The following is a 27,998-nucleotide window of genomic DNA, read 5'->3' on the forward strand; positions in this document are numbered from 1 at the left end:
TTATGACCAATAGTTTTCGAAATGGTTGAAAACAAATAAACTAATACAGGTTATTCCACGGCAGCCAGGCAACTGTGGTAATAATATAATCCTGACCTAAAAGTTTTTATATTTTTGGCCAACATCTATAAAACATAAGTATTTTTTTGCAATTTTATATATAATTTAACATTTTTTGTAAGTAATTTTATCTCTAGAAATTTATATATACATTATCTATTCATCTTTAGAACAGATAATATTTCCTATCACGGGTCAGTTTTATATGACGTCTGCTATAACAAATGGCGGAAAAATGTAAACAAGCAAAAAAGAGCAAGTGAAGTAACTGAACTGAACAAAAACCCAATTTTGCGATGTATCCGCGACATTAGATAGTTTATGAGCCCAGTTAGGGGCGTTGTTTGTTTTAAATTTAGTTTTACGAACTTTATTTTATTCGTTGACAATGTTATTAGAAAACATGGATTCACCACAGACAAATCTTAAATCAAATTGTCAAATACAACAATATCGTCAATTATTGGAGGATGGTAGTTCAGTGGTATTAGAAAAACCTGAAAGTTCTGAAATTCTTTTTAAAACGGATGAAAAGTTAGAATGTGTTGAAGACGATTACCAAGAGCCTGAAGGCGATTTTATCACTTCAGATACTGATGATGAACATGATGATGAAGTTATACAAAGTAACAAAAATATATCAACTGTAGAATTGGAACTAGGAAAATGCTCAGAAGAAATTTCTAATGGCAGTATTCAAAAAAATAAAAGGCTTGAGGAATTAATTTACAAAAACCAGTTTAAGGTAAAGCAGAGAAAGAAAAGAAAAAGGTTAGTTAGCCAGTTTTTCTTACTCAAGCTAAAAAATCTGAAAGTAATGCCTAGAAATCACTTCTGTTTTCAAATCCATCAGTACTAAAGTCTTGGCACTCACTTGAACACACATTTTTTTTGAGTCAAATAGAAAAAAAATTGTAATGCATTTAATTTTATCTTTCTAGATTTCTAACAATCAATGTTTCATCTTGCAAATATCAATGCGGTTGGTATTAATTTTTACTTTTACTTCATTACACTTTTCCTTTGATTGTTGCATATAAGACCTTTGTCTGGAATTTTCACAGCCCAAGTACCAAAACTGGCAAGGTAATTTGTCAGTTTCACTATAGACATCAGAAACAAAAAACAGGTTATTAGTGTCGCACACACGCCGTAGATTTGAGGCGCCATAGATTAGTGGTTATATAGCTCTCGTACTCTGTGCGGGAGACCGGGGTTCGATTCCTCTTGACGGCGATTCAACATGGGCGAGTGAATGTTACCATAGCCCAGGGTTAACCCAAGCCATGTGAGGGGAAATTGGGAAGATGGCACACTGTGTGGGCCGTTGGATGTTGCCGGGAGTTGTCTAGTAGAGCGCAAACCCTAATTGGGACTGCGTAGCTCAAAATGAGCATAAAATACTCTAGGACTCTCCATCTAGGAATGGATAAATATAAAAAGACCACTGATGTTATTGGGTATAAATTTGCATCTGCCTTAAACCCTTTATATCCTAAGATTTGCCCATACTGAAGTTTGTTAACTCTGACTAAATAATAAATAATAACTGATGCACATGTGGAAAATTATAATGCAACCTTTGTTTCAGAAGTTGCCACTATAGCAGTTTCGCTAGAAAAAAGCTGAAAATTTTTAGTGTACACAAGTTCCCTAGGAGCCTAATTAGGAGGCTCATGTACTGTAAGAACATAGAGAAAAGTTTATCAAAACTAATTTTCTTAACAATAAAGTATTACAAAGCCTGTTTGTAATAATTACAAATACAGATATTTCATAATGACCTGCTACTTATTATGAACCTTAACAAAATATCTCCTCTTGTTGTTGCTGTTGTTGTTGTTGTTTTTATTGCTGTTGTTAATCCTTGTAATAATTTAAGTTCGCCGTGTATGCCGACGTTTTGGATTTCGTGAAGTAGAGGATGGAGAAGACTGGTGTTTATATTGGACAGATTTTTCTGTAAATCTTGAGAGAGTAATGGACATGAAGAAATATCAGGTAAAACTAACACATATTAGACTTTGTGGGGCAACCTATTAGAAAGTGTGGGGCAACCATTGTGGTTTTTGCGCATTTTCGGATTTAAGTATATTTTTGGTTTTAGTTAAGTTTAAAACGTAATCTCTATAATAATGGCTATATTCTGTATGTTCAAAATTTGTAACGGGAGAAAACCTGAATTTTTACACAGGTTAACGACTGGTAAAATAACAATGCCTTAGAATTCTTTATTAAGGTTAGATTTACTGATTTAAAAATAGCCACACAACTGTTTTTTCTATAGAAAATTAACCATTTTCCTGGAATGAGTGAAATTTGCCGCAAGGATCTATTAGCTCGCAATATGAATCGTTTATGGAAGCAGTTTCCCAAGGATTATGCGATATTTCCAAGAACATGGTGTTTGCCAGCAGAGTAAGCAAAAATGTTTGTATATTTGTTTCATTGTGTTTTTCCAATGCTGTTGTTTTTTGATGTGTTCTATTCTTTGATAAAGGATGAAAACATTGATTCATTAAGTTTTTATATTATTTTCATGCTGCGTTATCAATTTTTATGTGTCATTGCATATTCTCTTTTATAGTTTTGGTGATTTTCAGACATACTGTCGCTCAAAAAAGAATAAAACATACATATTAAAACCAGACAGTGGATCTCAGGGTAAAGGAATATTTTTGACCAAGAACCCAAAGGTATATCTAATTTATTAGTTTTGTAGAAAATGCTCTAAGGACATGTTCACGAAGAACTGGTTCATTTTTAGGGAAATGTTGCAAAACCAACTTTTGTTATAGTTTTCCATAATTTGATTGGAATAATAACTTGATGCACTAAATTTTTTATGGTTAAATAGAGAGATAAAACTGAAGCATGTTCAAAGAGCCATTTTTATATTGTTACTTAAAGGCAATTTATTACCAATTAGTTCCGGAAAAAATTGACACAGTTGAATTTTTCAAGTTGAAACTTTCAGGGGTCAATTTTGGGGTTAATTTATTTACATTGTAATGAGCCACAAGAAAAAATGCTAGGTCAATCTTTAAATCACCACGTGATTCTCTCTCATGTAGGATATAAAACCTGGAGAAGATTTAATTTGCCAGCAATATGTTTCAAAGCCATTTCTCATTGATGGATTTAAGTTCGATCTTCGAGTATACGTACTGGTGACATCGTGTGATCCACTTCGATTGTTTGTATTCAAAGATGGTTTAGCCAGATTTTCTACAGTTCAATATGTTGAACCGACAAGTAATAATCTAGTAAGATATTTACTATCACAAAGTTTGGTTAAGGAGATTTAATTCAGTTTTTCGTATCAGTACCTGTAGAATTTAAATTTAAAGAAACCCTGTGGCAAGTGGGAATTCTATAACAGTGACTTTAAAAGACAATAATACAACAAATCTTTTTTCTTACTCTAACCTACCTGATATTGTTTCGTAAAAAGTAAAAAAATGCTCTTTCAAGGATAAAAAAGATGAGATAAGATTGAATGTGAGAAAAGTGAGCAACAGCGATCTAAGCAATCTAGTTTTTTGCATGAAATTGTGAGGAAAGTTTGTTTGGAGATTTCTTTGAAATTGCACACAACTTTGCCCAGTGGTTATACAAATCATGCTTGATTATCGATGTTTAAAAAAGTTTTATAAAAAATTATTTTCAATTTTAAACCCTCTTTAAAGGTTACTTGCTTAGAAAAGTATATCTGATTTTACCATAGATGGTTAAAATGTTTTTTTACAAATGTATTAGAGGCTGTTTCTTAAATTTATTTCTCTGGTAAGTTTTTTGTCAACATTGAGTAGTAAACAGGAGCGTACAGAAAAGGATCCAATTTTTACCAAACATGATTGTTCCATATGCAATTTAGTGGCATATTTTTCATCTTTTTAATGCAATTTCATACTGTAGTGAGTTTGCAGTGAATTTTAACAAACCTAGAGGGTTAAAAATTCAAATTTTTTTTGCTTTCTAGGCCCAAATTATGAAACTTAATATGAAAAAGGTTTTAAAATTTACAGTCCCACCCCTACATCTGAAAATAATTAGCTATACGCAAACCAAGAATACATATAATTTATAAATTGCGTATTGCAATATTAAAACAAATTCTTAAAAGCTCAGGTTTCTGATTGCGAACATTCTAACCAACCTTTTTTCCAAGAGAAAATTAGAGCTAAGCCTATGGTTTGAGTTATAAAAGATATGCGCCAAGGTTAGAAGCTGTAATTGTACAATATTCTAAAGATTAGAAAACAACGGTGCTAACAAAATTTATATTTAAGGAGAATATTTATATGCATTTGACGAATTATGCCATCCAGAAGAATAGTGACGAGTTTATACGAGATGAAGACAGTGGCAGTAAAAGGTATATTATTATTCTTGTGCTTAGCCTCATTACGAAATATTAACCAGCTTAAAGGAAATAACCAGATTAAGGGAAAGGGTATTATATGTACAAGGAATATTGTTCTATTATGCCTTATTGCACATATTTAAGATAAGGTTGGTTGTACAGGTTCCACAAATGTTTTTTCCTTTTTGTGAATTTTGCACATGTAAAGATTTTTAGTTAGTCAAGTTGCTATTTTATTTTCTATTATTTTTCCCCTTTTTATATCATAATCAACCCTTTATTTTTTCGTTATCTAGTCAAGGTTTAGCAAAAATATTGTTTGCAAATTCGTTCTGCATTTATTCATTTATAAATCGCTTCAGTTGACTTATTTTGCCATTAACATGCAAAAGTACAGCTTATTTTGTAGACCTGTTCATTATTGCTACGGTATACCAATTACAAATTTTTCATTCATGCCACCCAACTAATGGAATACAAACAATCTTATGTTTTCTTTCTAATTCAGGAGACTGTCCGTGGTAAATAAATGGTTTCAAGATAATAACTACAATGTCAATGAAATATGGTCGCGTATTGATGTAAGTAGGGGGTTATTTTTTATTAAGGTGTTAGGATCTAGAGGTTCCTACAAAGCCAGTGAAAATCTAAAAAGCTCAAACCCGGTGATTTTTTTGGGAACAAGAAAAGTATTCCTGCAGCAAAAATGCATTTCTAAGGAAGGAAATTTTTCTCTGCGACGTCAAGAAAGTCAAGAAAGCGTACTTGCTACAAATCAGAAAATCAGTTTTCTGTAATAGCCTGCAACCAAATGGAAACTTATTTTCATTAATTTTCGATATCCCGTTGACTCTTACTGAACCTTAAAATAAATTCGATTTGTCCAATTTTGGACAATTTTGGTGAGAGCGGTAAATTTGACACATGTGGCTTTGGGAAGCTACATCTTCTTTTAAAAAGTCGATTACAAAACTTCTTTTAAATTTTTAATTTGCTCCAGGACCGACAATGTCGCTATTTACGGTGCAAATTTCGTCTCCGCAGGTGTTAAACATAGAAGAATCTTGAGCGCATCTTGAATTTCATTAATTAAAGGACGCAGTAATGGTGTGGTTTTTTCATCATCTTTATCATCATCACTCTCCTCAATCTCCTCCCCAATAACTACTGTAATACAGCATCATTGGACGAACTATGTTTAAACCATCTTATTTAATGGGCGCCATTTTCCTTGTCTCACAAAAGAACCAGGAATAAATTTGTTTGATTAACTTTAAAGCCACTTGTTGCTGATTAAAAAAATCAAAGGCAGGATTCGAGAACGTTGATATCTTCGAATTCTAGTCAAAATTTCGAAAAATGAAAGAATGCAGAAACTAGAAAAATATCAAGGGGGAAATGCATCAAAAGAAACAACAACTTTGCTTAAAAAGAGTTAGTAGGTTCAAGGTACCAACAAGTCGACCTACTCAGACATTCGAGTTTTCGAGTATATATACGATACCAAGAGTCAACTGAATGTTTCAAGTGAAGTCGGGTCATGAGATTTAGGGCTGAGATCTCAAATTGGGTTTAACTGACAGTATAAGATGACATTTTATTTGTTAGGTTCCCCTTAGTTTTGTTAAATGTTTCGCTCTCCATCATATGTGTTTTTATATCTTAGGATGTTATTATCAAGACACTTATATCAGCTCACCCAACTCTGAAACATAACTATAGAACATGTTTCCCTAACCACATGAAGAGCAGTGCTTGTTTCGAGATCTTAGGTTTTGACATTATATTGGACCGTAAGCTAAAGCCATGGATTTTAGAGGTAACTCAACCCCCTGCTGCTTGTTCTTCTATAAAAGTATTTTCCCTTGTTTTCATTTCAATATTGCTGGTTAATTTACATTTTTCGAATGTTTTTTTTTTAAATATTAGTGTCTTGATGTTTTGGTTTTGAAATGATTAAACTAGTGTTTTTTTAATTCGATTTATTTTTAAAAGATTTTATTTTTGTGGTGTTTTTTACAAGAATTTCAAATTTTTATGCATTTGTCTGATAGTTTCTTGTGCCAAGGCAAATCAAGAATATGGGCTAGAAAACAAGAAATGTTTTGTCCATATGTTGAAAATTTAGATTTTAAGACATCTTGTCAACACAGAAGCCACTTATTACAGCTTCTTTGTTTGTAGTCCCAATTTTCAAAAGTCTTGCTTGTGAAATCTTGCTTTTTGTTAACTTTTGCAAACAATTTTTACTGGATCTAAATGTATCCTTAAAGAACAATTTATGTCATATTTTATGTCGTGAAAATAACAGCCACAAAAAATTAAATATAAGTTCATTTTTAAAAGTTTATGAAGGTCAAGAAATTTAAAATTTGTTTGAAATTTCAACCTTGTGGTCATTATATTTCTTGCCCGGTTAAGGCTTTTTTTCACTCGAAGAACATTTTCTGAACAGCAAATTTTCTGCTGGTAATCTTCATTTCATAATATTACGCACAATTACCTATAAAAAATGAAATACCATGAACAATTCTCACGAAATATCATAATCTGATTGGCTAACTTTCTACCTGTCGTTTCCGTACAGAATGCAAAGAAAAAGTTAAAATCTTTCCCCGAAACGGAACGGAACAAAAAGGAACGATTTTAAGTACGCGTGCTCAAAAGCTTCTGTCTACATTCACGTGAAAGAATGTACAGGGCTAGATTAAAACACTATCGTTTTTTTTCTGCAGGTCAATCACTCGCCTAGTTTTACCACAGACTCCAAGTTAGATCGTGAGATCAAAGACTCGCTTATCCATGACACTCTTGTGTTGGTCAACTTCTCGTTATGTGACAAAAGAAAATGTGTTGAAGAAGAAAGAAGAAAAGTGAGGGAAAGACTACTATCAAAAACCAAGGATCAAAAGTAGGTAGAGACTAGTTTTAACTATGACGAAGGGAATAGTCCCGTCTGAAAATATATTTTCATAAAAGGATTCGTATCATGAAATGATTCATATGCACGTTTTTCGTATAAACATACCACTTATAAGCGCATGCTGGCTTAGATAGGGGATTTTATAAGCGTATGCTAAGCATATTGCTCAACTATGAATCCTTCTGATGCGTTTTTTCTTATGTTATGGGAATTTTAATTAGACACAGTTTTTTAAAGCTTAATTTACACCACAGCACTATATGAAGTTTGCCTCGTGTAGTTATACCTTCTTTTGAAGGTAAAAACATCACCATTACATCTTATCCATATAACTCATAAAGCAACGTTCAAGTTTTAATTAATTTCTCAATAAGTATAACGTTAGCGCACTATAATCCTGATTTTTTCGTGCAAGCATATCCCAGTCTGATGTGGAATTGTCAATTACTTAGAAAAAACATAAATCTTAGGCCCTTTATGCTCACCTCATTCATGGCTTCCTAATACACACTACCCATAAATCTTCAAATTAAGAAGTAATTAATACATTATTTATGCCTTGCTATCTTGACCTTGAAAAGTAAGGTTTTAACCTCACCAGCGTATTAAGTTTTGTGGTATTTTTTTTAAAATTGTTTGAACAGGTTAACAAATCTCAACTTCTGTCAATCTATTCCAAATCAATTTCGGTTGCTTGCGGTTTTAGTTTTTATTTCACAAAAAGAATATAAAGTTGCGAGGAAGTATGCACCATAAGAAAACACAATCTTTACACAAAGCGATTTAATGCGAAACTGTTGTGACACAATTTTTCATTTTTACTCTTTCAAACCCGTTTTAATTGCTGATACATCGTTGATTATGTATTTCCGATGACGTCATTAAATCAGTGTTTTCCAAACGGGTGCTTGGCTTCGATTTTATCTAATTTCTAAGTAATTAGGCCTCAAATGAAATCTAGTGCAATGTTTTTATTTAAGAAAATTTAAGTTAATTATTTGACGTCAAATTAATGTATTGATGTCATGACGTCTAATTTATCGTGTATCAATTTCTGACTAGTCGACCAGGCCCATTAAAATCCACTTAGTAGACAGAAGAAGAATGGAAAGTATCCGTAATTTCATTTTTTAATGACGTCACCAATGACCTGTCGATGCGATATTTTTGTTTTTATTAAAATTTGTTTACCCATTGCGTCTATTGTATAGAGCTTGAAACGGTGATCAATGAAATAGATAGGATCATGTATTTTCGACGAAGAGTTGCACAGATATTGAGGTTTAAAGGTTTTTTGATGACGTCATCAACCCGTCTGTTTCAAAACGGGTAGGTTGATCAAGCTTTAGAAAATTAACCTAATTCTGGTCTGGGGTGGTCCCTACTGAGCCACGCAAAAGCTGACATCACTTATTTTCCAGTTATTTAACTTCAAACTTTTAATTGCAATGCAATGGGTTCACTATTTTAAATAAAAACATATTTTGGCTATCTTAAAGGAACAAGGACACACCCAATTTGGCTTTTACAGGGCAACTAGATTATCACTGTCAGCAAATTTACTTGCATTAAGCGTAAAAAAATCATTCTAATAATTTTTTAACAGGTTAAGCAGTAGTGAATCTAATGTGGATTGTGCGGGAAAGTCAAGTTGAAATTTACAATTTTATGCGTTTTTATTATATATCTACTTTTCAAATTTTGTAGGGTGTCTTGAATTAAAACTTTAGTATTTTTTTAAGAATCTTTTCTTGGAGATTTCATTTGTCGCTCGTGTTAAAGAATTTATGACCTCCTTACTTTGACCTAGCAGTGGGGTTTGGGACCAAGAAAAAAGAAAAAGAGCAGAAATTAAAAAAATATTAAAACTAGAATATTGATTTCTAATTAAAGGCAGAGGTCTATTATTAATTATTTAAGGATTTTTTTTAATGTGGAGACATTTAGGCACGATATGAATAAATGAATGCACCCATTTTTAAAAAGACCTTAACGTAAAAATATTTTTATTGTCAAGACCAATACTATACAACTCCTTTTCTCAAGCTGAGAAAAGTAGTTGAATGTTTTGAAAATCTCATATTTCTGTTTAATCAAATTAGAAAAGAAAAATTGAATTATACGCATTGTTGAGAATATTTTTAATGTTTTTCCTGATGATTTATCTTAGACCAAATGAGATTTTAAACGATAATCCTGCGTTTTATGTCGTATTTGTAAAAAAAACTGTCTCTCACACACACACACTAAACATAACTATTGTTTTTAAAGTGAGCACGTGCAGCACAACAACAAAAAATTCTCATTCTTTTCCATTCTTTCTAAAAAAATGATGCTACACATTAGCTTCCGGTACATCGATCTGTCTCCTACTTTGTACCGTCCTAAATATTACTTCGTAGTGTTCCTTAATCTTCTGATTGCGAATAAGAAAAATGACGGCGTTGATTGCCGAATTTGACGTCACAGCTAAAAATGACCACGCTAAGATATTCCGTAAAACGATTTTGTTGAAATGTTCATCCACATTCGCGATAACATAGAGCAAAGCGAAGGCGTGCGTAAAATAACAACAAATAAGGCTAATAAATATGTAGGCTATAGTTTTCGTTGCTCTTGAGTCGCTTCGTTTGCTTTTGTTGCTGTTCGGGTGGCGAGCAATTTCGATCGTCTTAGCTTTCTTTTTCACAAAGAACAATAACTTTATGTAAAGTACAGATGTCAATATAACAGTGAGAACTTCATATGTACACAATAAAATGTAGGTTTTGTCCCCAAGAAAAACATTGGGAGTTAACTCAACACCAAAACCATACCACACAGACGCTGCAACATTGCTAAGAAAAATAAACAGAACGACTATATTCATTTTCTTTTTTGTTATATATTTCTGATAAACGCTGGTGTGTTTGACCAGGATGTATCGATCTATAGCTATCAGGACAGTTAGTGAATACGAAAAAAGCGCGGGAAACATTGAAAATAATTGAAGTGCTGGCACCAATACACAATGTAAACTAATCAGTTTCGCTATCTGTGCTGGGACTGTTAAACAACCAATTACGATATCGGATATACTGAGAATGATAAACAGTTTGTTTGATCGATTCTTTATCTGTTTTGTTTTGACAAGTCCATATATAACCATGATATTTGTGACAATTATGATAAGCCCTGTTAGCGCGTAGACTAATGTTAGAATTATTTTATCAACTCCAGGTAACGAATACACTGCTTGTAACACATTGCAGTTGTGCTGCCTGGTGTCTGTTAAATTCATCTTTTTGATGGTCCTACAGTTGTTGTTGTTGTTATTGTTGTTGTTGTTTTTGTTGTTGTTGTTGCTGTTGTTGTTGCTGTTGTTGTTATTGTGCTATATGATCATATATGTTCCTGCCATGCCCATAATAAAATAAGTTTAGCTGCTCGTACCCATTTTCTCTATACCATTGCGATCGTCTTTATTCACATTTTTTAATATTTACATTGGAAAATGATTTTTCACAAATAAGTTTATTATTTAATGTACTCTAAAGTCATATCCTTTTTTCAATCATATTTTTATTATTAATATTTGTTTATTAATAAAATTAAGTTAATTGTTCAAAGAGATAAAAGGGTTGACTTTTAAACTTTAAAATGTTCTCATAAAAAGGCATGTCTTAAGTTACAAAAAAAGATTAACCTCGTTCCCAAGACCTTTTTTCGCCGTTTAATATCGGAGACGGCGCGATATTAAAGCAATAAAAAGACTTGAAAAGAGGTTGAAAAATGTTGTAATTACCGCTAAGTTTAGTGTTTGCCTTTGATTAAAATCAAATAAAATCATGCATATGAAATGTATTATTTTAGAAACTTGTGAAAACATATCTTTTATTAATTCATGTATCCAGTTATTATAAATTTTGCTCTAGGAATGCAACAATAAAATTTTTAATAACTAAACTATGCAGTAAAATCTTTATGAGACGTTTTCCGAAGAGGTGCTTCTCAAACTTTTGTAACATGGGTACGATGTGGTCCTCCACTAACTGGATTTATCTTAATTTATGGTACTGTTTCTCGTATACTTTGTTGTGAAAACATTCTCGTCCCCAGAGCTCTCTTTGAGATATACCTTGAGGTATCTAAAAGAGCTCTGAAAACGAGAATGTCGGAAAATAAAAATTTGAGTTAAAAATGTCAGGGCGAGGTAGAGTCAAGGAAGAATCGATTTATACGCACCAAAATGAATTTCCTGTTAACTAATTTTGTGAATTTTGTAGCACCCCAAAAAAATTCAGGACGATCATCCAGTTGGAGAAAAATTTGTCATACCTCGAACTAATTTTCTTAATGATATGGTTAGAGTTTTGCATTGTAGAGGTTGCACTGTGCTTGGCTTATCTACACGAAATATATGCTATATTTTTGTTTTATGCTATATTTTTGTTTTCTACCGAGAAACAACTGCAATTTTTACTTTTTTTTCAATTCTACAGTGCAAAAAACTGATATTTATATGTTATTGTTTTCTTGAAAAACGAAAACTTGTCGGTATATAATTTTTGGCCGACCAATAATTTTTGCCGATTTTTTCTTTGTTCGTTTTCATTCTTTGACCATTTTCAATTCAATATTTATAAAACTATACCAGTAATAAAGAGAACACGAAAGTTAACCAACGGCCCACACAGTGTTCTCATGTGCCATCTCATAATTTCCCTCACATGGCTTGGGTTACCTCAAGGCCATGGTAACATTCACTCGCCATATTGAATCGGTCTCCCGCACAAAGTGCGAGAGTTATAACCACTAAGCTGCGGCGTCATAATTAATCTGAGTAACGTTTCAAGTAAGCGTAGCGGGGGAAAATAGAGCCGAGAAAAAAGAGCGAAACAAAAAGTCGAGGATCAAAGCAGAGAAAATGTTTAAATGAAAAAAAAAAGAAAAAAATTGGCATCAACTGATTTATGTAATTCTTATTGTCCTCTTGTTAAAGATATTTGAAGAAATAACGCTTGAAAACTTTTGTGGTCATTTTTTATCCAGAAATTAGTCAGCAAAAGTGACTAAATTTTTTGCCGACATTTTTTTACTAATAAGGTATGTTATGAAAACAGCTTGCTTTTAAATCTTTTTCCTTTCTATCTTAAGAGACAAGAAGGACGAATTTACAACGGAAAAAGGAACAGATTTTTTAAACAGCTTAAAGAAGTATGAAGATTCACATCTTGGCAACTTTAGGTAAACATTTCGCATTACAAACGTATAAAATTTATTGTGTGCTGCGTAACGTTATATTGAAATTTACTGTTGTAACATATCTCGACATAAGGGGAGATATTTTGCCGATATAGCTTAAGGATATATTGAGTACAATACATTAGCAGGATACTTCAGTTACATTGTTTGGCGTTATTTAGGGTTGTACTGTTTCACGTGATATTGAGTTGCATTGTTTGATGTTATATTGGGTTGCATTGTTTGACGTTATATTGGATTGTATTGTTCAACGTTATGTAGGGTTGTATTATTTGTCGTAATACTGGGTTGTATTGTTTGACGTTATATTGGGTTGTATTGTTTGACGTTATATTGGGTTGTATTGTTTGACGTTGTATTTGGTTGTAATGTTTAACGTTATATTTGGTTGCATTGTTTGACGTTGTGTAGGGTTGCATTGTTTGTCGTAATACTGGGTTGTATTGTTTGACTTTATGTAGGGTTGTATTGTTTGACGTTATATTGGGTTGTATTGTTTGACGTTATATTGAGTTGTATTGTTTGACGTTGTATTTGGTTGTATTGTTTGACGTTATATTGGGTTGTATTGTTTGACGTTATATTGGGTTGTATTGTTTGACGTTGTATTTGGTTGTATTGTTTAACGTTATATTTGGTTGCGTTGTTTGACGTTGTGTAGGGTTGCATTGTTTGTCGTAATACTGGGTTGTATTGTTTGACTTTATGTAGGGTTGTATTGTTTGACGTTATATTGGGTTGTATTGTTTGACGTTATATTGAGTTGTATTGTTTGACGTTGTATTTGGTTGTATTGTTTAACGTTATATTTGGTTGCATTGTTTGACGTTATATTGGGTTGTATTGTTTGACGTTGTATTTGGTTGTATTGTTTAACGTTATATTTGGTTGCATTGTTTGACGTTATATTTGGTTGCATTGTTTGACGTTATATTGGGTTGTATTGTTTGACGTTATGTAGGGTTGTATTGTTTGACGTTATGTGGGGTTGTATTGTTTGACGTTATATTGGATTGTATTGTTTAACGTTATATTTGGTTGCATTGTTTGACGTTATGTGGGGTTGTATTGTTTGACGTTATACTGGGTTGTATTGTTTAACGTTATGTAGGGTTGTATTGTTTGAAGTTATACTGGGTTGTATTGTTTGACGTTATGTAGGGTTGTATTGTTTGACGTTGTATTTGGTTGTATTGTTTGACGTTGTGTAGGGTTGTATTGTTTGACGTTATATTGAGTTGTATTGTTTGACGTTATGTAGGGTTGTATTGTTTAACGTTATATTGGGTTGTATTGTTTGACGTTATACTGGGTTGTATTGTTTGACTTTATGTAGGGTTGTATTGTTTGACGTTATATTGGGTTGTATTGTTTGACGTTATATTGGGTTGTATTGTTTGACGTTGTATTTGGTTGTATTGTTTAACGTTATATTTGGTTGCGTTGTTTGACGTTGTGTAGGGTTGCATTGTTTGTCGTAATACTGGGTTGTATTGTTTGACTTTATGTAGGGTTGTATTGTTTGACGTTATATTGGGTTGTATTGTTTGACGTTATATTGAGTTGTATTGTTTGACGTTGTATTTGGTTGTATTGTTTAACGTTATATTTGGTTGCATTGTTTGACGTTATATTGGGTTGTATTGTTTGACGTTGTATTTGGTTGTATTGTTTAACGTTATATTTGGTTGCATTGTTTGACGTTATATTTGGTTGCATTGTTTGACGTTATATTGGGTTGTATTGTTTGACGTTATGTAGGGTTGTATTGTTTGACGTTATGTGGGGTTGTATTGTTTGACGTTATATTGGATTGTATTGTTTAACGTTATATTTGGTTGCATTGTTTGACGTTATGTGGGGTTGTATTGTTTGACGTTATACTGGGTTGTATTGTTTAACGTTATGTAGGGTTGTATTGTTTGAAGTTATACTGGGTTGTATTGTTTGACGTTATGTAGGGTTGTATTGTTTGACGTTGTATTTGGTTGTATTGTTTGACGTTGTGTAGGGTTGTATTGTTTGACGTTATATTGAGTTGTATTGTTTGACGTTATGTAGGGTTGTATTGTTTAACGTTATATTGGGTTGTATTGTTTGACGTTATATTGGGTTGTATTGTTTGACGTTGTATTTGGTTGCATTGTTTGACGTTATATTTGGTTGCATTGTTTGACGTTATGTGGGGTTGTATTGTTTGACGTTATGTGGGGTTGTATTGTTTAACGTTGTGTAGGGTTGCATTGTTTGACGTTATATTGGGTTGCTGTGTTTGACGTTATACTGGGTTGTATTATTTGGCGTTATGATGCAGTGCTTGACGTTGATATTTAGATAATATTTTGGTATTTTTTTCAGACGAATTTTTCCCGAAAATAACGAGGATAAATATGAAGAATTTTTCTCCAACAGCTGTTCTCTCTTTCAAGAAACAGCTGCTTCCAAAGCCCGTTCAGAATGCGCTCGCATACAAAGAGAGGAAATTAAACAAAAAAGTGAATGGATTGATTTCATGAGAAGAAAAAATGGATGTAAATTTGTTGAAAGTACGCTGGCTTTGCTTTACTTTTAAAGTTTGTGTATTTGAATAATATATAACGCTAGATTTTGAAATTTTGAGTTTTGTCATGAAAACAACTTAGACGTACGCATCTATTTCGCTTTTCAAAATTTCAAAGGGGTTCCTTTTTGATTTTTTATTAAAACGGCCCGATTCCCTAATGTTGTAAAAGTGCTGCGATGTTGGGGTGTTGGTTTCTTACCAGCCGATTAAAACAGTCTGTTACAGAAGTCTGTTACTGAGACGATTGCCATAGGGAAGAAAATTTCGGGAAAATAAATTTTCGCAAATTAAGGTTCAGATAATTGAGAACTTGACGAAAGAAATTTGCGCGAGTTAAAACTGAAAGGCATATTTCGCAGAAGAAATTTTGGCAAATGGAGGATCTAAGAAAAACTTCTGAACAGCAAATACAAACAGTTTTTGAAATAAAAAAACATTTTTTATATATAATGTAGGTCTTTTCGGTTTTATTGCGATCAAAATATTTTTTTTTTGGTAAAATCTCAATTTTCACAAAATTAATTTTCGCGAATAAACATTTTAAAGTTATTTTAGCGAATATTTATTTTCGTGAGGCATCCTTTATTAACAATAAACACAGTAGGAACACCACAGTGCTACTTAAGAGGAACTCTAACTATTTTATTATTGCAGGTACCGATGGGTTAAGACCAGAAAGTGAAAGTAGACCCAGACAACTTCGAACATCAATGTTAAAAAGATTGACCAGAGTGCGAGACCTTAATATGGTAAAAAATTGTTTCTTTTCACATCTTCGTAACAATAAAACAGCAGTATTAGAGTAATTGGGTTATGGTAAAAATATTGTGTGACAAAAGGTGTAGATTTTTGAGCGGGTTTCTAGTACATTGTAAAGGGTAAAATAATTTTTTTTTGACAACGTCGATGTGAAATGTGAAAACTCGATCAACGCTGAAGTTAAAGAAATATTGTTATTAAGCAACCCAAGGTCTCTATTTCAACATCCTAGCGATTTACTAATAGGAAAAGCTTGGCTGAATCTTGTGAGTGGCAAGGGTTATTACCTAATTAACGCCAATGGCCAGAAAATGCCTTTAAAGGTCGCTTTACATTAACATAAAAAGTGTTGAACAACTGCTACACAATAGTCACCTTAATGACTTTATTGGGAACACATGTTGTGCAAAAGTATATAAGAATTAACTACTGTTATAGATTTTAATGAAAACCAGGAGTGCCTAAACAAATATTTCTGAAGGGAATTTCTTAGATCAGATAGACAATGCATCATTGATATAATACCGTCATTGCAGCATACATAACAACGTACTTACGACAACGTGATATGACTTTGTCGTTACGACGTGATTCTCAACCTCGTTCCCAGGGCATCTCCTCTATGTTTCACCGGCATTAGTTAATAGACTACGTACTGTTCACTTTTATAGCGAGATTTTCATATTTACGCACACCCATATTTACTCATAGAATAAGCGGCAAGAATTTAACTCGCTTAACCCATATCCCATCAACGAGCGTGAAGAGTTAGAACGCATTGGTAGTATTATGCAGCGAGACAATTTATTAAGGACTCTGGGGGTTCCTGATTTTGTCTATCGTTTACTTCACGGTAGCAAGCCGGCAAAGGAGAAAAATCCGCCGACGTCGTGTAATCATGACGACGACTCGTCGGTAAGAAGATTTCTCATATCAAATTACGTTTTACAAGAAATTTTAACGTTTTTATTTGTGGTTTAGCCTAGTTTTACTTAAACATTTAAGAAATGCTTGAAAAAAGAGTTTTACCTTCAAGAAAGGTACAGCATAAATTGCTTTACCCCGCCACTTCCGATCTTGCAAGGAATCGTATGTTCTTTATAAGGAATCGTACGTTCCTTGTCTTTCAAGGAATTGTATGTTCCTTATAAGGAATATACGCTTATTACGCTGCTGTATTACTCTGTCCGATTGGAGCATTCATAGAAAATAGAAAAACAAAATATTTTCACTCGAGTATTCGCATTAGCGGAGTAATTTTTTACAGTTCAACTTTATTTCTGCTAGGAAGCAACCTCGTCCCCAGGGCTCTTTTTCTCTTTCTGACAATCTCGGACGGCAAAATAGAAAAAATAGCAAAACAGCCTTAGGTAAGAGGTTGGCTAGAAGGATGTCTCTCTTCATTCCCTTAAAGAGCCGTTTTCATTTGACTGCATAGTTATGTCAGCGCGTGCACACTTTGACAAAATATCTAATTCTCTCAAAGTGCGCACGCGCTAAGCGAAAAATGCAGTCAAATGAAAATCAGCTCTTAGATTTCTAGTACGGCACGACTTAATACCTGTAATTTTTTAGAAGCAATCCAGTAAAAGCCTTCCAACTATGCAAACCTGTTCAGTTCAACAAATAAGTACCAAAACTCGTTCTCACGTACCCGATACGTACTCGAAAAAATCATATATTTCTAACACGCAGTCAACTATGTTTAATAATACAGCAAAACATCATTGGGCGACTAGTCGACCGCCCGCATTAAGTCGAAAGGATCAACAGGTTTTTGTTTCGGCTGGTATCGATTTTACGCCTGCAGTACAGTCCAAGGTTTTGCCGAAACAGGCCATTCCATTCGCAAAGACGGGAAGCTGCGATCACGCTGAAAATAACCGAAACTCTATTATCAATAAAAAGCGAAATATTGATAATTATAATCGTATCGATTATCTGTCTTACGAAAAGAACAGTTGCTTTAATACGATAAATAAACAGATATCGTGTTCGTATTTGCGATCTAGTCCTCCGATAAAACTTTTTAAAGATGTTAATTCGAAACCTCTTTTTTGTGGTACACGTGGTTTGTCCATCATTTCGTCACCAGCTCCCTTGCAGATTCGTGAAGATGCTTTGTTAAATCAGCTATATGGTAACCAAGTAGATCGGGATGGATTATCGAGGCGGTATGGTACATTTTATCTTACTTTATTTTCCATAAAGGTGAATGTAAAATTTTGTTGTTCTGGAAATACTACATTAACTAAATTTGGGGCGAATAAAATTTCAAAGAACAACAAACACCGAAGTATAAGACCATGATCTTCTCTGTTCTTTGAGACTAAACTAGTTCTTTCTGTTAGCAATCGTGGAACATGTCAGTCATATGAACTTCGAACAAGGTTAGGCCTTGACTTTACAAAATTTTCTCTAATGCCCACTGTTAAAACAAAATTATAATTATAACAGGCTGATTGATGACATCATCAAAATACCTTTAAACACCAATATCTCTGTAACTGCTCGTCAAAATACATCAGCTAAGCAAATTTTCAAAAAAATTCTATTTTTCTTCTGCCTAAGTGGATATTTTTCACTAGTTTATGGACTAGTATATATCATTCACGAATCATGTTATCATGTGATCGTAAATATGAGTTGTTAAATGTCCTTGTTATGCTATTTAGATCCACTCGGGCTCAAAGAATTCGTGGCGCAACTAATAATCTACGAATCAAGGTATTTTGTTACTTTTTGCTGAAGTATCCACCTTATGCCCAGGTCTTCCTTTGACTTTTTTTGTGGCATTGTGTTCAAAGCAGTTCTAATAACAAAATTTAAATGGAAAACAACCTCTTCCCCTCCCTTTTTTATTGTGACTTCCATACTATAGACCTTAATGTGGTTTATCACTAAAACATGTCTAAATTTCAAGAATTGTCTTTTACCCGTTTTCTGACAGCAAATTCACCTTAGAATACCGTGGGAAGTAGTTCTTATGACAAATTTTAGACAGCTTTAGAGCTTAAGAAAATTCAATCCTCTGCGATATAGGTTATTTAGTGGTAAGCCACCTTAAAATAAAAATTCATCCATTTATATTGATTGGCACCTCGCCCTCTGCGCAATAAAAATCCCCTAAAATTAGATTACTAACTATAAACTGTAAATTGCGTTGATAAGAACAACTAAGAAACTCCTCAAATATGTATATTCTAATTTTTTTACAATTTTTTCTAGCAAATGGAACTACTGGAAAGTCGAACAGTTTCAAGTTGACAAATAAACAAACTAAGTCGACGATGTCTTGCAGTTGTCCTTCGCAATGAACTTGAAAATACCATACGTTATCGTTGCTCTATTTATGGTTGTCTTATTACAACTAGAATATACATATTTACCCCAAGAAGTTGTTCTTGTGTACCACAACCATTAAAAACTGAAGATACAAACTTTTAGGTAGAAATCGTCGCGGATTCTTTGGAATGAGCTGACGCGGTTCTGTTTTCGATTTGTTTTGAAGATAAGTTCGGGAAGAGTGGTGAAAAAACGCGCGATAGGCTTTTTTGGAAATTTGAAATCTTATCTATGATTGAATGGGAAATTGCCTCTGTTGATAAGTATGCCGCCTTCTTCTCGAAAAAAAAAAAACATTTTTGATACAATCCTTTTAAAAAGTTCTTAAAAGTGGGAAAACTTTTGCTTCCTTATTAAAAGAATACTTTTCATGTTTTTACTTTGAATTTTTGAAGATTACCTTTTGATAATTCGCGCAAGTCATGTTCGCAAAATCTTTTAATATGGATCCTTGGGTAAACTTTCTGTCCACGATAGTTTCTGCACTTAAAGTATTAACCCTCAATTTATAATCATGTAAAAATTCACGAAAATACCTTGCTTATATATTTTTTTCAGGTCATAATCAACATTTTGTCCCAAGGTACTTTGTTTTTAGGTAGCTAAATTGTTTTTGCTTTTCCCGAAATTAAAAAACGGCGCTAAAATAACTTTTTTATTCCACGATAACATGATTTCATGCCCCCTGTTCTCAAAGCTTTTTGCCTTTTTGATACAAAGGAAAACTGCAAGACAGCAAATATTCCTGGGAATGAGGGTTGATTTCATGTATCATTTTTGTGCAACAATGTCGCTACAAAACGAAATGAAACAATAACTCTCATCGCGCACGATAAATCTGCGCCAAAAAGTCGTTTACAAGACCGAAGTGAAATTTTAAATCAGAGCCATGTTTCACTGTGTGTTCAATTTAATTTCGGAAAAGGCCCTAGAACCCTGCATTTTCGTGACTTAGCATGCGCACTGACCGAAAACAACATTTTCCACAGGCTGGAAACTTCGCACCTATTGAAGTTTCACTTCGGTTAAATTGATAGAAACGAAATGCCGCTCGACATGACAAAAACAGTCCTAACAAATACACCGTGGACCGAAATGACTCAACGGGTCCAAAATGTAAACGGCCTATAGAGGAAGTTGAAATGGATAGATTTACTGGGTAAATTCTTTAAGGAACTGCCACAATGCAATAACAATTTAGTGGTTTTATTTTCATTGCCTCAGTTACTGGATGACAAATAACTTTACATTATTATCTATGTACACATATATAATTAAAAAGTCAAGATAGGTGTACGACGCATGAATATTATAATATTCCAATCAGCTAAAAACCGTAACGGGATTGTGTTTGTTGTTTCGTTGCCCGACTTTCTGCCCAGGATTGACGCAGCTGCATTTCTCGTTCTTTCGCCTAAAAATATGGCGAGAAGATAGGGAAAAAAAAAGAAATATAATACGTTGAAAACAACATTATCACTTTCAAATAGACAAAATTATTTCAAATTATTAACAAGTGTTACGTGAAGATTTTCTCGAGCGGCGCGACATTGCCTGATATATGATGTGCCTATATGCACAGGAAAGCTAATACAACTTAGCCTATCCAGATGAAGTAGACAATGACTGCGGCATCCTGGCTAGCGCAGGGGAAACGTATATTTCACATTCTTTGCTAGAAAGTTTCATTGGCAAACTCAGATTCCGCAAACATGCAATAAAGTCAACTAAGGCTGTGTGTACGTATAAAGAGCAGCAGGAAGGGAAGCAATGTGGAAGAGAGCACACAAGGAGTTCGCACCCCTTTAACTTTATGAACACAACACACGTACCTGAAACGCCAAGTAAGTAATTTGATGCTTTCTTTTTTCTTGTGATCTTGGAAGGGCACCTTTTGGCTAAAATAAAAATGGCTGCATAAAAAAGACAATGTTTGGAGGTGAGTAGGAACATTCCGCATATGTCGCATTTCTTTTATTAATTGCCCAGGCGCTATTTTTTTGAAATTTAGGGGAAGGGGTAGTTATTAGGGGGGAGGTGGTTACAAAATCATTCTCTGAACGACCACAGATTGTGAAACCAGTAAAAACTACATTTGTTTGATACTTAATTTTGAACCAAAGTGAAGACGTTTATTAGAGAGTGGTGCTTAAAAGAGGACGGCGTTAAGGAGGAAATACGGTAAGCAAACTGTCCCAGGTTTCATTTTTACTCCGCATATTCTTACTAAATTATCAGCAGCCAATTTTAAACCACTACAGATTCCGTGTAATTAAAATCATATAGTGTTAACAAACCTTAAGTGTGCTGTAACTGAGGAATGATGCAGCTACGGCTTAAAAAAAAAGTTTGGCTGAATTTCCACTCAAGAGCAAAACGGATCGGAACGAAACGAAACAACAACTTTAATTTCCTAGACTATCTGCCATTATTCTTTGCTTTGACATTTTTGTCCTTTCAGCTTGGATCGGCGTGAAAGTTTTATTAACCAATCAGATTCCAGAAATAACAAATGTCCGATCCTTAGATAGACAGCAGAACAATAAAGAAGATCCGTCATTTAAATATTGATGACGTAAACAATGACCCGTCAATGCACAAAAAATATTTTTTAGAAATTTGTTTCGACGTTGCCTCTATTGTATGGAGCAGCTTGAAACGGTGATCAAGAAAATGTATAGGATCATGTACGTTTTATGAACAGCTGGAGAGGTATTGAGAAAACCACCCGTTTCGTCGGTTCCGAAACGGGTGGTATTACCCAGCTTTAGGAAATTAGTTCTTATTCGGTCCCTGGTAGTCCCAAGTTACTTACGCAGGAAATGACGTCAGTTATTTCCTGCGTTTGATTGTAAAAATATAATCGGCTTTGCAAAAGTCACACACAGACATTATAAGAGACTAGTTAATAGTCCGTGGATTAATCCACGGATTAACCTGTCCATTATATATCACACTTCGTGTTTCGGCTACACGACTTTTTTATCGCGCACGAACAGACAGAAAACGGCTTTCGTTATAGAGAAGTGATCAAGACGCGCAGTTTCTTTAAAACATAGATAAAACACGGACACACTGACCGTACCTTTTTTGACGCGTATACGTTTTCTTTGGTAAGGTTACGTAGGTACTCATCACTTCCACCGTGGATTTGATCAGCATGAACATCAATAATATTTACTTCCTCATGACGTCTTTTACTTCCTTGCAACGCCTTCAACTAAAACAGAAACGAGGCTGCCATTATAGTTCTCACGATTTCTCAACAAACAAAAGAAAAAAAAGCAGTTTGTCTTGCATAAACACAGTTCCAACTACGCATTGATATCTTAAATCGCGAATTTCGTCTACTTCTCAAAATTTAATGCCCGCAAAATATTTAAAGGCATTTATTCGCAAAAATAAATTTCCGCAAAATCTTTTCGAGAGACTTTTTGCGAAAAATTATATATACAAAATACGAAATCCATTTACTTTGAGAGCACAAACTTTCGCGAATGAATTTTGATTCAATTTCGCGCGATAAAAATTTTGAAATTAAGGAAAGATGTGGAAAAAAATACTCGATTTTTGATGCAATTTGCAGATTTCAGATCGCAAAAATATTTTTTCATAATTTGAACAACTACGAAAATTAACTCAATTTGTTCAATTCGACTCGCTAAAATTTCTTCCCGCAAAAATTAGTTTCTTATACTTATGGTTTGTTTATTGCACGCGGGAAGTACGATATAACAGAAGTTACTGTTATGAAAGCTTAACAAAAGGTTTCCTTGTCAACAAATTCGACAAAATTTTTTTTTAACTTTAAACGGTCCACTCACAGCCTCCACAGGTAAATCTTGGTTCGGTTGATGGTAGTAATCAATTTCAGATGAAGTTTCCTAAAAAATTTAAGGCATCATTTATGGTAAGAAAAAACGTATATACTAGGTATACGTGCCGTTGAAAAAGAGCACTAATGATGAAAAGTTTACCCCTTTTGCAAGATCACACAAAGACAGTAATGAGGATTTTAAATTATGTATAGTTTAAATCCCATGACTACTAAAAGAAGTAAAAATATTTTTAAAAGGCAATAAATTTAACAATACTTCTCGTAATTTCAATGCGATTTATATTTTGTGGCCTCGCTAATTTTAAGGGATATACTCTCTCTCAATTGTTTCCAGGATGGACAAATGCAGTTCTAGAGAGTTCAAAGCTCCCATTTGAGGGACAGAAACCTATGATGTTTCTGCCAAATTAGGCAATGTGGGGATCGCACCAAAGACCTCCTAGACATGAGTCAAACGTTCTACTGACCGAGCTCCCATTGACATGCATGTCAAGGATATAGAAGGTAATGAAAAATTGGACTAAAAAACACTCATCTTGTCAATATGAATACATACCAAAAATATGAACCAATACAAATGCGTAAAGGCATCGAAATAGAAAGATTAATCTTATGTAAAAACAAGTCCATGATTTTTCCAAGGTTTCTAGAATTTTCACCACACTTATAGTTAATGGAGTATGATTTCACGCGAAAAGGAAAATAGAACAACTATAATCTTATAATCAAAATATGTTTAAAATATGTTTAATTTGTTGTCAACAATGACAAGTGAAAGAAAAAAAAATTGAAATAATTATCCCACCGGTTGTGAAGCATCCTCTTCTTCTGCTTTAGTTTGATATGCATATTGAAACAGACTTCCAGATGTTGGATAACCATGTGATTCTGAAGAATTACTGTGAGACGCATATGATAACGAAGTCTCTCCATAAGGTGCAGTAACACTTCCATATTGCGTTGCAGCATTATTATATATTTCTGTAACTTGACCATATGGCTCTGTTACACTACTATATGGAGAAGTCACACCACCATATGGTGCAGATACACCACCAAATGGTGTAGGTACACTACTATAAGGTTTAGTGACATTACTGTAGGTCTCAGTAACACTGTTATAAGGTTCTGTTGCACTATTGTTAGATGTAGTTTCACTACCATAGGGCTCAGTAACACTGCTATAAGGTTCAGTTACGGTACCATAGGGTGCAGTTACGCTATTACTCGTGCTACTACCAATTGTCTTTTTAATATCACTCTGTATAATTTCATTGCTTTTGTTATTACTTTCTATGGAAACATTTATAACAGATTGTTTCAAGTCTGGTGAATTCTTTGCAGACGTTGTTGAAGTGACTTCTGTTTTTTTGAATAAGTTCGCAAAGAATGCATTATTCTTAGTTGCAGTAGATGTGGAATTGGAAGTCTTTTGTTTATCATCTGTAGAAGTTGTTTGTTTATTATCTGGAGAAGTTATTTGTTTATTATCCGGAGATATTACCTGACTATTAGTTGAGTTTTCACCTACCAGGTTACCTGAATTTTCAACAGTAACTGTCTTTGCAGTAGACGATGGAACACTGACCTCCTTACTTCCATTTTCATTATTTATCGTTTCAGAGAGAACATCGAGAGAGAAAAAGTTATCACTTGACACGTCATCTTCATCATCGTCACTCTGTTCATCTGATTTTACTGGATTTAAACTATCAACTACTTTATCTGTGTTCACTTCTTTTTTCTTCGTTAAACTGTGAGGCATCAGCATTCGATTGGTTTCCTTTTGAAAAACACGATTTTTATTTTGTCCAACTGTGACGCTGTGTCGAGGTTTGGGTAACATTGAAAACAAGGTTGATTTCGACTAAAATAAAAACAAATTAGAATTTTTTCTTTGTATTTTACTCTAGTGTTGTTACGCAAAAAAAAAAAAAGTTTTTGTAAGGATTTTTTTTCACATGGTTGGGGATGCAGCCATTTTGAAATCAGTATATAATAGCTTTTTATGATAATAATTTATAGTATTTCCAGAGGTCAGTTATTAGTGCCTACAGTGAGAAAAACTTGATTTGTCAATTTCCTCGTACTCAAAATGCAACTACAGCTTAAAAAGGATAATAAACCCAACCACACCAAGAGGAAAGGCTGTACACGATGTCATTATTTGCAACACAAACTTTATGGAGTCACGCCATAAGTCACTTGAGTGTCCTTTGTGCAAAATGTTTCAAAATCTCAAATATTAAGGCTAAGAGTATACTTGCATTTAATTTTCCCGCCATCCAAAGTCGTCATATTTTCAAGAAAATGTGTTGTGAAAATCTAAGGTTTGGAGGTCTAGTAAAAAACACTAGCAAACAGCATATTTCAGAAAAGTGGTCTAAAGAAAATTAAAAAACTAGAAGTATATACCATGTTTGTAATGATTGTTTTCTTAGATTCCTCCTCATCTGAATCTGAATCATCATCAACCTATACAAATAATAGCAACAAAACAAGGAATAGTTATATATACTTAAAACAGTAAATATTAGAATTTCTTACATTAAAATGATAGTACTCTGCTCGATTGTGTCATATTAAAAAGTAACAATCAAACATAAAAGAACATTGCTGTCAGAATTAGGGTGCATTCAAAACTTACACAAGTTGACAAAGAGACAACTGAAATAAAATTATTTAATCACTTAAAGACAATTAAATACTTGAAAGATGTGAGATGAATTAATATTGCTCAGCCAGGCAAACTTTTTGTGGAATTGGGGGAGCAGTTAATGGCTCAGCTAGTTTCTTATTTCTCAGAAGCGATCACTATGCCTTATTGATAGGCCTGACATAGGTAAAAATACTATACCTTTCGTAATGTTGGAATCGATATCTTAACAGGTTGCTTCTTGGTGCCCTTAACTGGTTTTGGAAGATTTAAAATTTTTCTTTGAATTGAATTACTACTAGAAGCGGGCGTTGATATTACTGTATCAGATAATGGTTTCCTTGACATGAACTCATCTTCTTTTTCTTCAATTACATTAACTGGGCTGTCTTTTGGTTGTGGTAACAATGAAAACAAAGAACTTTTCGTAGCAGCAGATGAATCTTTGGTTCTAGTGCTACTGGGTTGCACACTCTGCCATTGATCCTCATCTTCAATATCAAGCATATTGCCATTCTCATTGTCTTTGTTTTGTACTATGCTGGGAGCCACTGTTACTTCAATCTCTTCACCTTCACTCTCGTTTTCACTGTCGCTATATGCTGCCACCAATGACATTCTTAATTCATAGAAATAAACTAAAAAAAAGATGTACAGAACTTGTAATCTAATCCACAATCTAAACTAAAATATTGAGACAAAGCCAGTTTTTTTTTCATTTAGCAGTCAAGGCTTTACAGTCTGCAAAGTTGCTATCTTGCACACACGTAGGCCAGAAATTAGGGCGAGTTTGTTATTTCAGTAAAACATTTAAACATGTTCTCATTTTCAGTTTTCAATAAAATTTTCAGGATAATGTTTTCTTATCTATATATATCTTTCAATTTTAACTATTAGGACCTCAAAAAATATGGCTACCTGTTTTTCTTTGGTGTAAAGCCGTTGACAAATCACACAAGTGTTGAAGACATATATATATATAAATTATACAAAACTTAAAAAGCTGTCTTATTGAAAAAATCACTTACACTTGGTGGCCAGTGTGGGCTACTACTGAGTCAGAAGACAAAAGTTTAAATGTTGCTGATTGAAAAAAAACACATCTGTTGCAGTTGGACAAGTTAGAATGGATGAAACCTTTGTTGTTGAAAGATCTCAAGAGTGGTACTACCATATACTATACTACCATATTGTCGAAGATGGAACACCAAGACCTGGTTTCAGTTTGTCACAGGTTTGGGTTAGAAACTGAAGGTAATGTTGACATTAATATGTTGTCTCCATAATGTAGACTAATTAACAATAGTGAATGTCCTTGGTGGGGCCTCAAGTGGTTGTGCAGTTGTGTTGATATCCAGTTGTGTTGTTATGTTACAGATCAAGTTGTGTTGTTGCGTTCCCGCTGGTTGTGTTTGTGATACCACAGAGTAATCAAGTGAGACAATCAAACTAAGTCATTATTGTTAATTAACAGGTAATACCTATTTTCTGCTACGGCGCATGCGCATATATTTTTTAAAGAACATAAACAAAGTCCTGATGGAGGATATCAATTAATTGGAAGCCTATATAAATTGATAGGGAGAATTTACTAACCCTTTTATAAATCCATTTTCTATACATATAAACTCAACTTATGTCAATGTCAACTTAAGTAAATCCATTCATGGAATAGCCCAAAACAACTACTGCAAGGCTCCAAGAATTCAAAATTTATTTAGGGTAGTAGGTCAAAAGGACAAGCTTAGTGGTGGCATTAGTCTAATGTGTTAGATTTAAGATGCCCAATAGAAAGGCTTTTCAGAAAATTGACATTTGTGCTGCAGTCATTAGAGCAATAATTCCTAGCAATCCTCCTAGACCATAACTTGAAGAGCCTGCCCAGCTTACAGTAGTCTCAATGAAACAGATTATGCTTAGCCATTTTAAATAAAAAGATTGCAACCTCTTTTCACAGATCTTAGTAGCACTGTTCTGCCCAATCTTGAACGCGCACCGTCTTAAGACTGGCTAGGCCAATCTTCCGACAGTGAGTTGTCTAGTAGAGCATGGGCCCTAATTGGGTCTGCGTCGCTCAAAATGAGCATTAAATACTCTAGGACTCTCCATCTAAGCCATGGCCCCTCCTGGAAATAATAGACAGGGTATATCCCTCGATATTTGTGAGGCTAGCCATGTAAAATATCTATCTATCTATCTAACTATCTATCTATCTAGCTATCTATCCATCTTTTTTGAAAAATG

At 33.7% G+C, this 27,998-nt stretch overlaps 3 protein-coding genes across 4 annotated transcripts; 1 reads left to right on the forward strand and 2 right to left on the reverse strand.

Moving 5' to 3' along the window:
- Positions 1-289: 289 nt before the first annotated feature.
- On the forward strand, positions 290-19,312 carry LOC130638505 (tubulin polyglutamylase ttll6-like). Its single transcript, XM_057447008.1, has 17 exons — positions 290-831; positions 1,002-1,042; positions 1,943-2,061; positions 2,348-2,478; positions 2,648-2,756; positions 3,135-3,326; positions 4,353-4,438; positions 4,935-5,007; positions 6,093-6,245; positions 7,162-7,337; positions 12,486-12,575; positions 14,952-15,139; positions 15,811-15,905; positions 16,627-16,830; positions 17,491-18,089; positions 18,591-18,642; positions 19,144-19,312. The coding sequence occupies exons 1-17, from the start codon at positions 449-451 to the stop codon at positions 19,180-19,182; spliced, it is 2,730 nt and encodes a 909-aa protein (XP_057302991.1). The 5' UTR covers positions 290-448; the 3' UTR covers positions 19,183-19,312.
- LOC130638521 (melatonin receptor type 1B-like) lies at positions 9,252-10,876 on the reverse strand. Its single transcript, XM_057447009.1, has one exon. The coding sequence runs from the start codon at positions 10,627-10,629 to the stop codon at positions 9,685-9,687; it is 945 nt and encodes a 314-aa protein (XP_057302992.1). The 5' UTR covers positions 10,630-10,876; the 3' UTR covers positions 9,252-9,684.
- Positions 19,313-20,450: 1,138 nt separating the features above from the next.
- Positions 20,451-27,976, reverse strand: LOC130638537 (proline-rich protein PRCC-like). 2 transcript variants are annotated; one of them, XM_057447010.1, is made up of 8 exons: positions 26,783-27,976; positions 25,956-26,392; positions 25,514-25,573; positions 23,904-24,965; positions 23,085-23,144; positions 22,347-22,480; positions 21,093-21,160; positions 20,451-20,674 (listed from the first exon to the last, which is right to left on the reverse strand). In XM_057447010.1, exons 2-8 carry the CDS (start codon positions 26,370-26,372, stop codon positions 20,535-20,537), a joined length of 1,941 nt encoding a protein of 646 aa, XP_057302993.1. In that variant the 5' UTR covers positions 26,373-26,392; positions 26,783-27,976; the 3' UTR covers positions 20,451-20,534. The 2 variants fall into 2 exon arrangements, with proteins under 2 accessions (XP_057302993.1, XP_057302994.1); XM_057447011.1 differs by lacking the exon at positions 26,783-27,976 and having other exon boundaries at positions 21,093-21,158; positions 22,346-22,480; positions 25,956-26,421.
- Between the last annotated feature and the right edge of the window lie 22 nt (positions 27,977-27,998).

The sequence above is a fragment of the Hydractinia symbiolongicarpus genome, chromosome 1 (assembly GCF_029227915.1).
Source record: "Hydractinia symbiolongicarpus strain clone_291-10 chromosome 1, HSymV2.1, whole genome shotgun sequence".
Classification (NCBI taxonomy): Eukaryota; Metazoa; Cnidaria; class Hydrozoa; order Anthoathecata; family Hydractiniidae; genus Hydractinia; species Hydractinia symbiolongicarpus.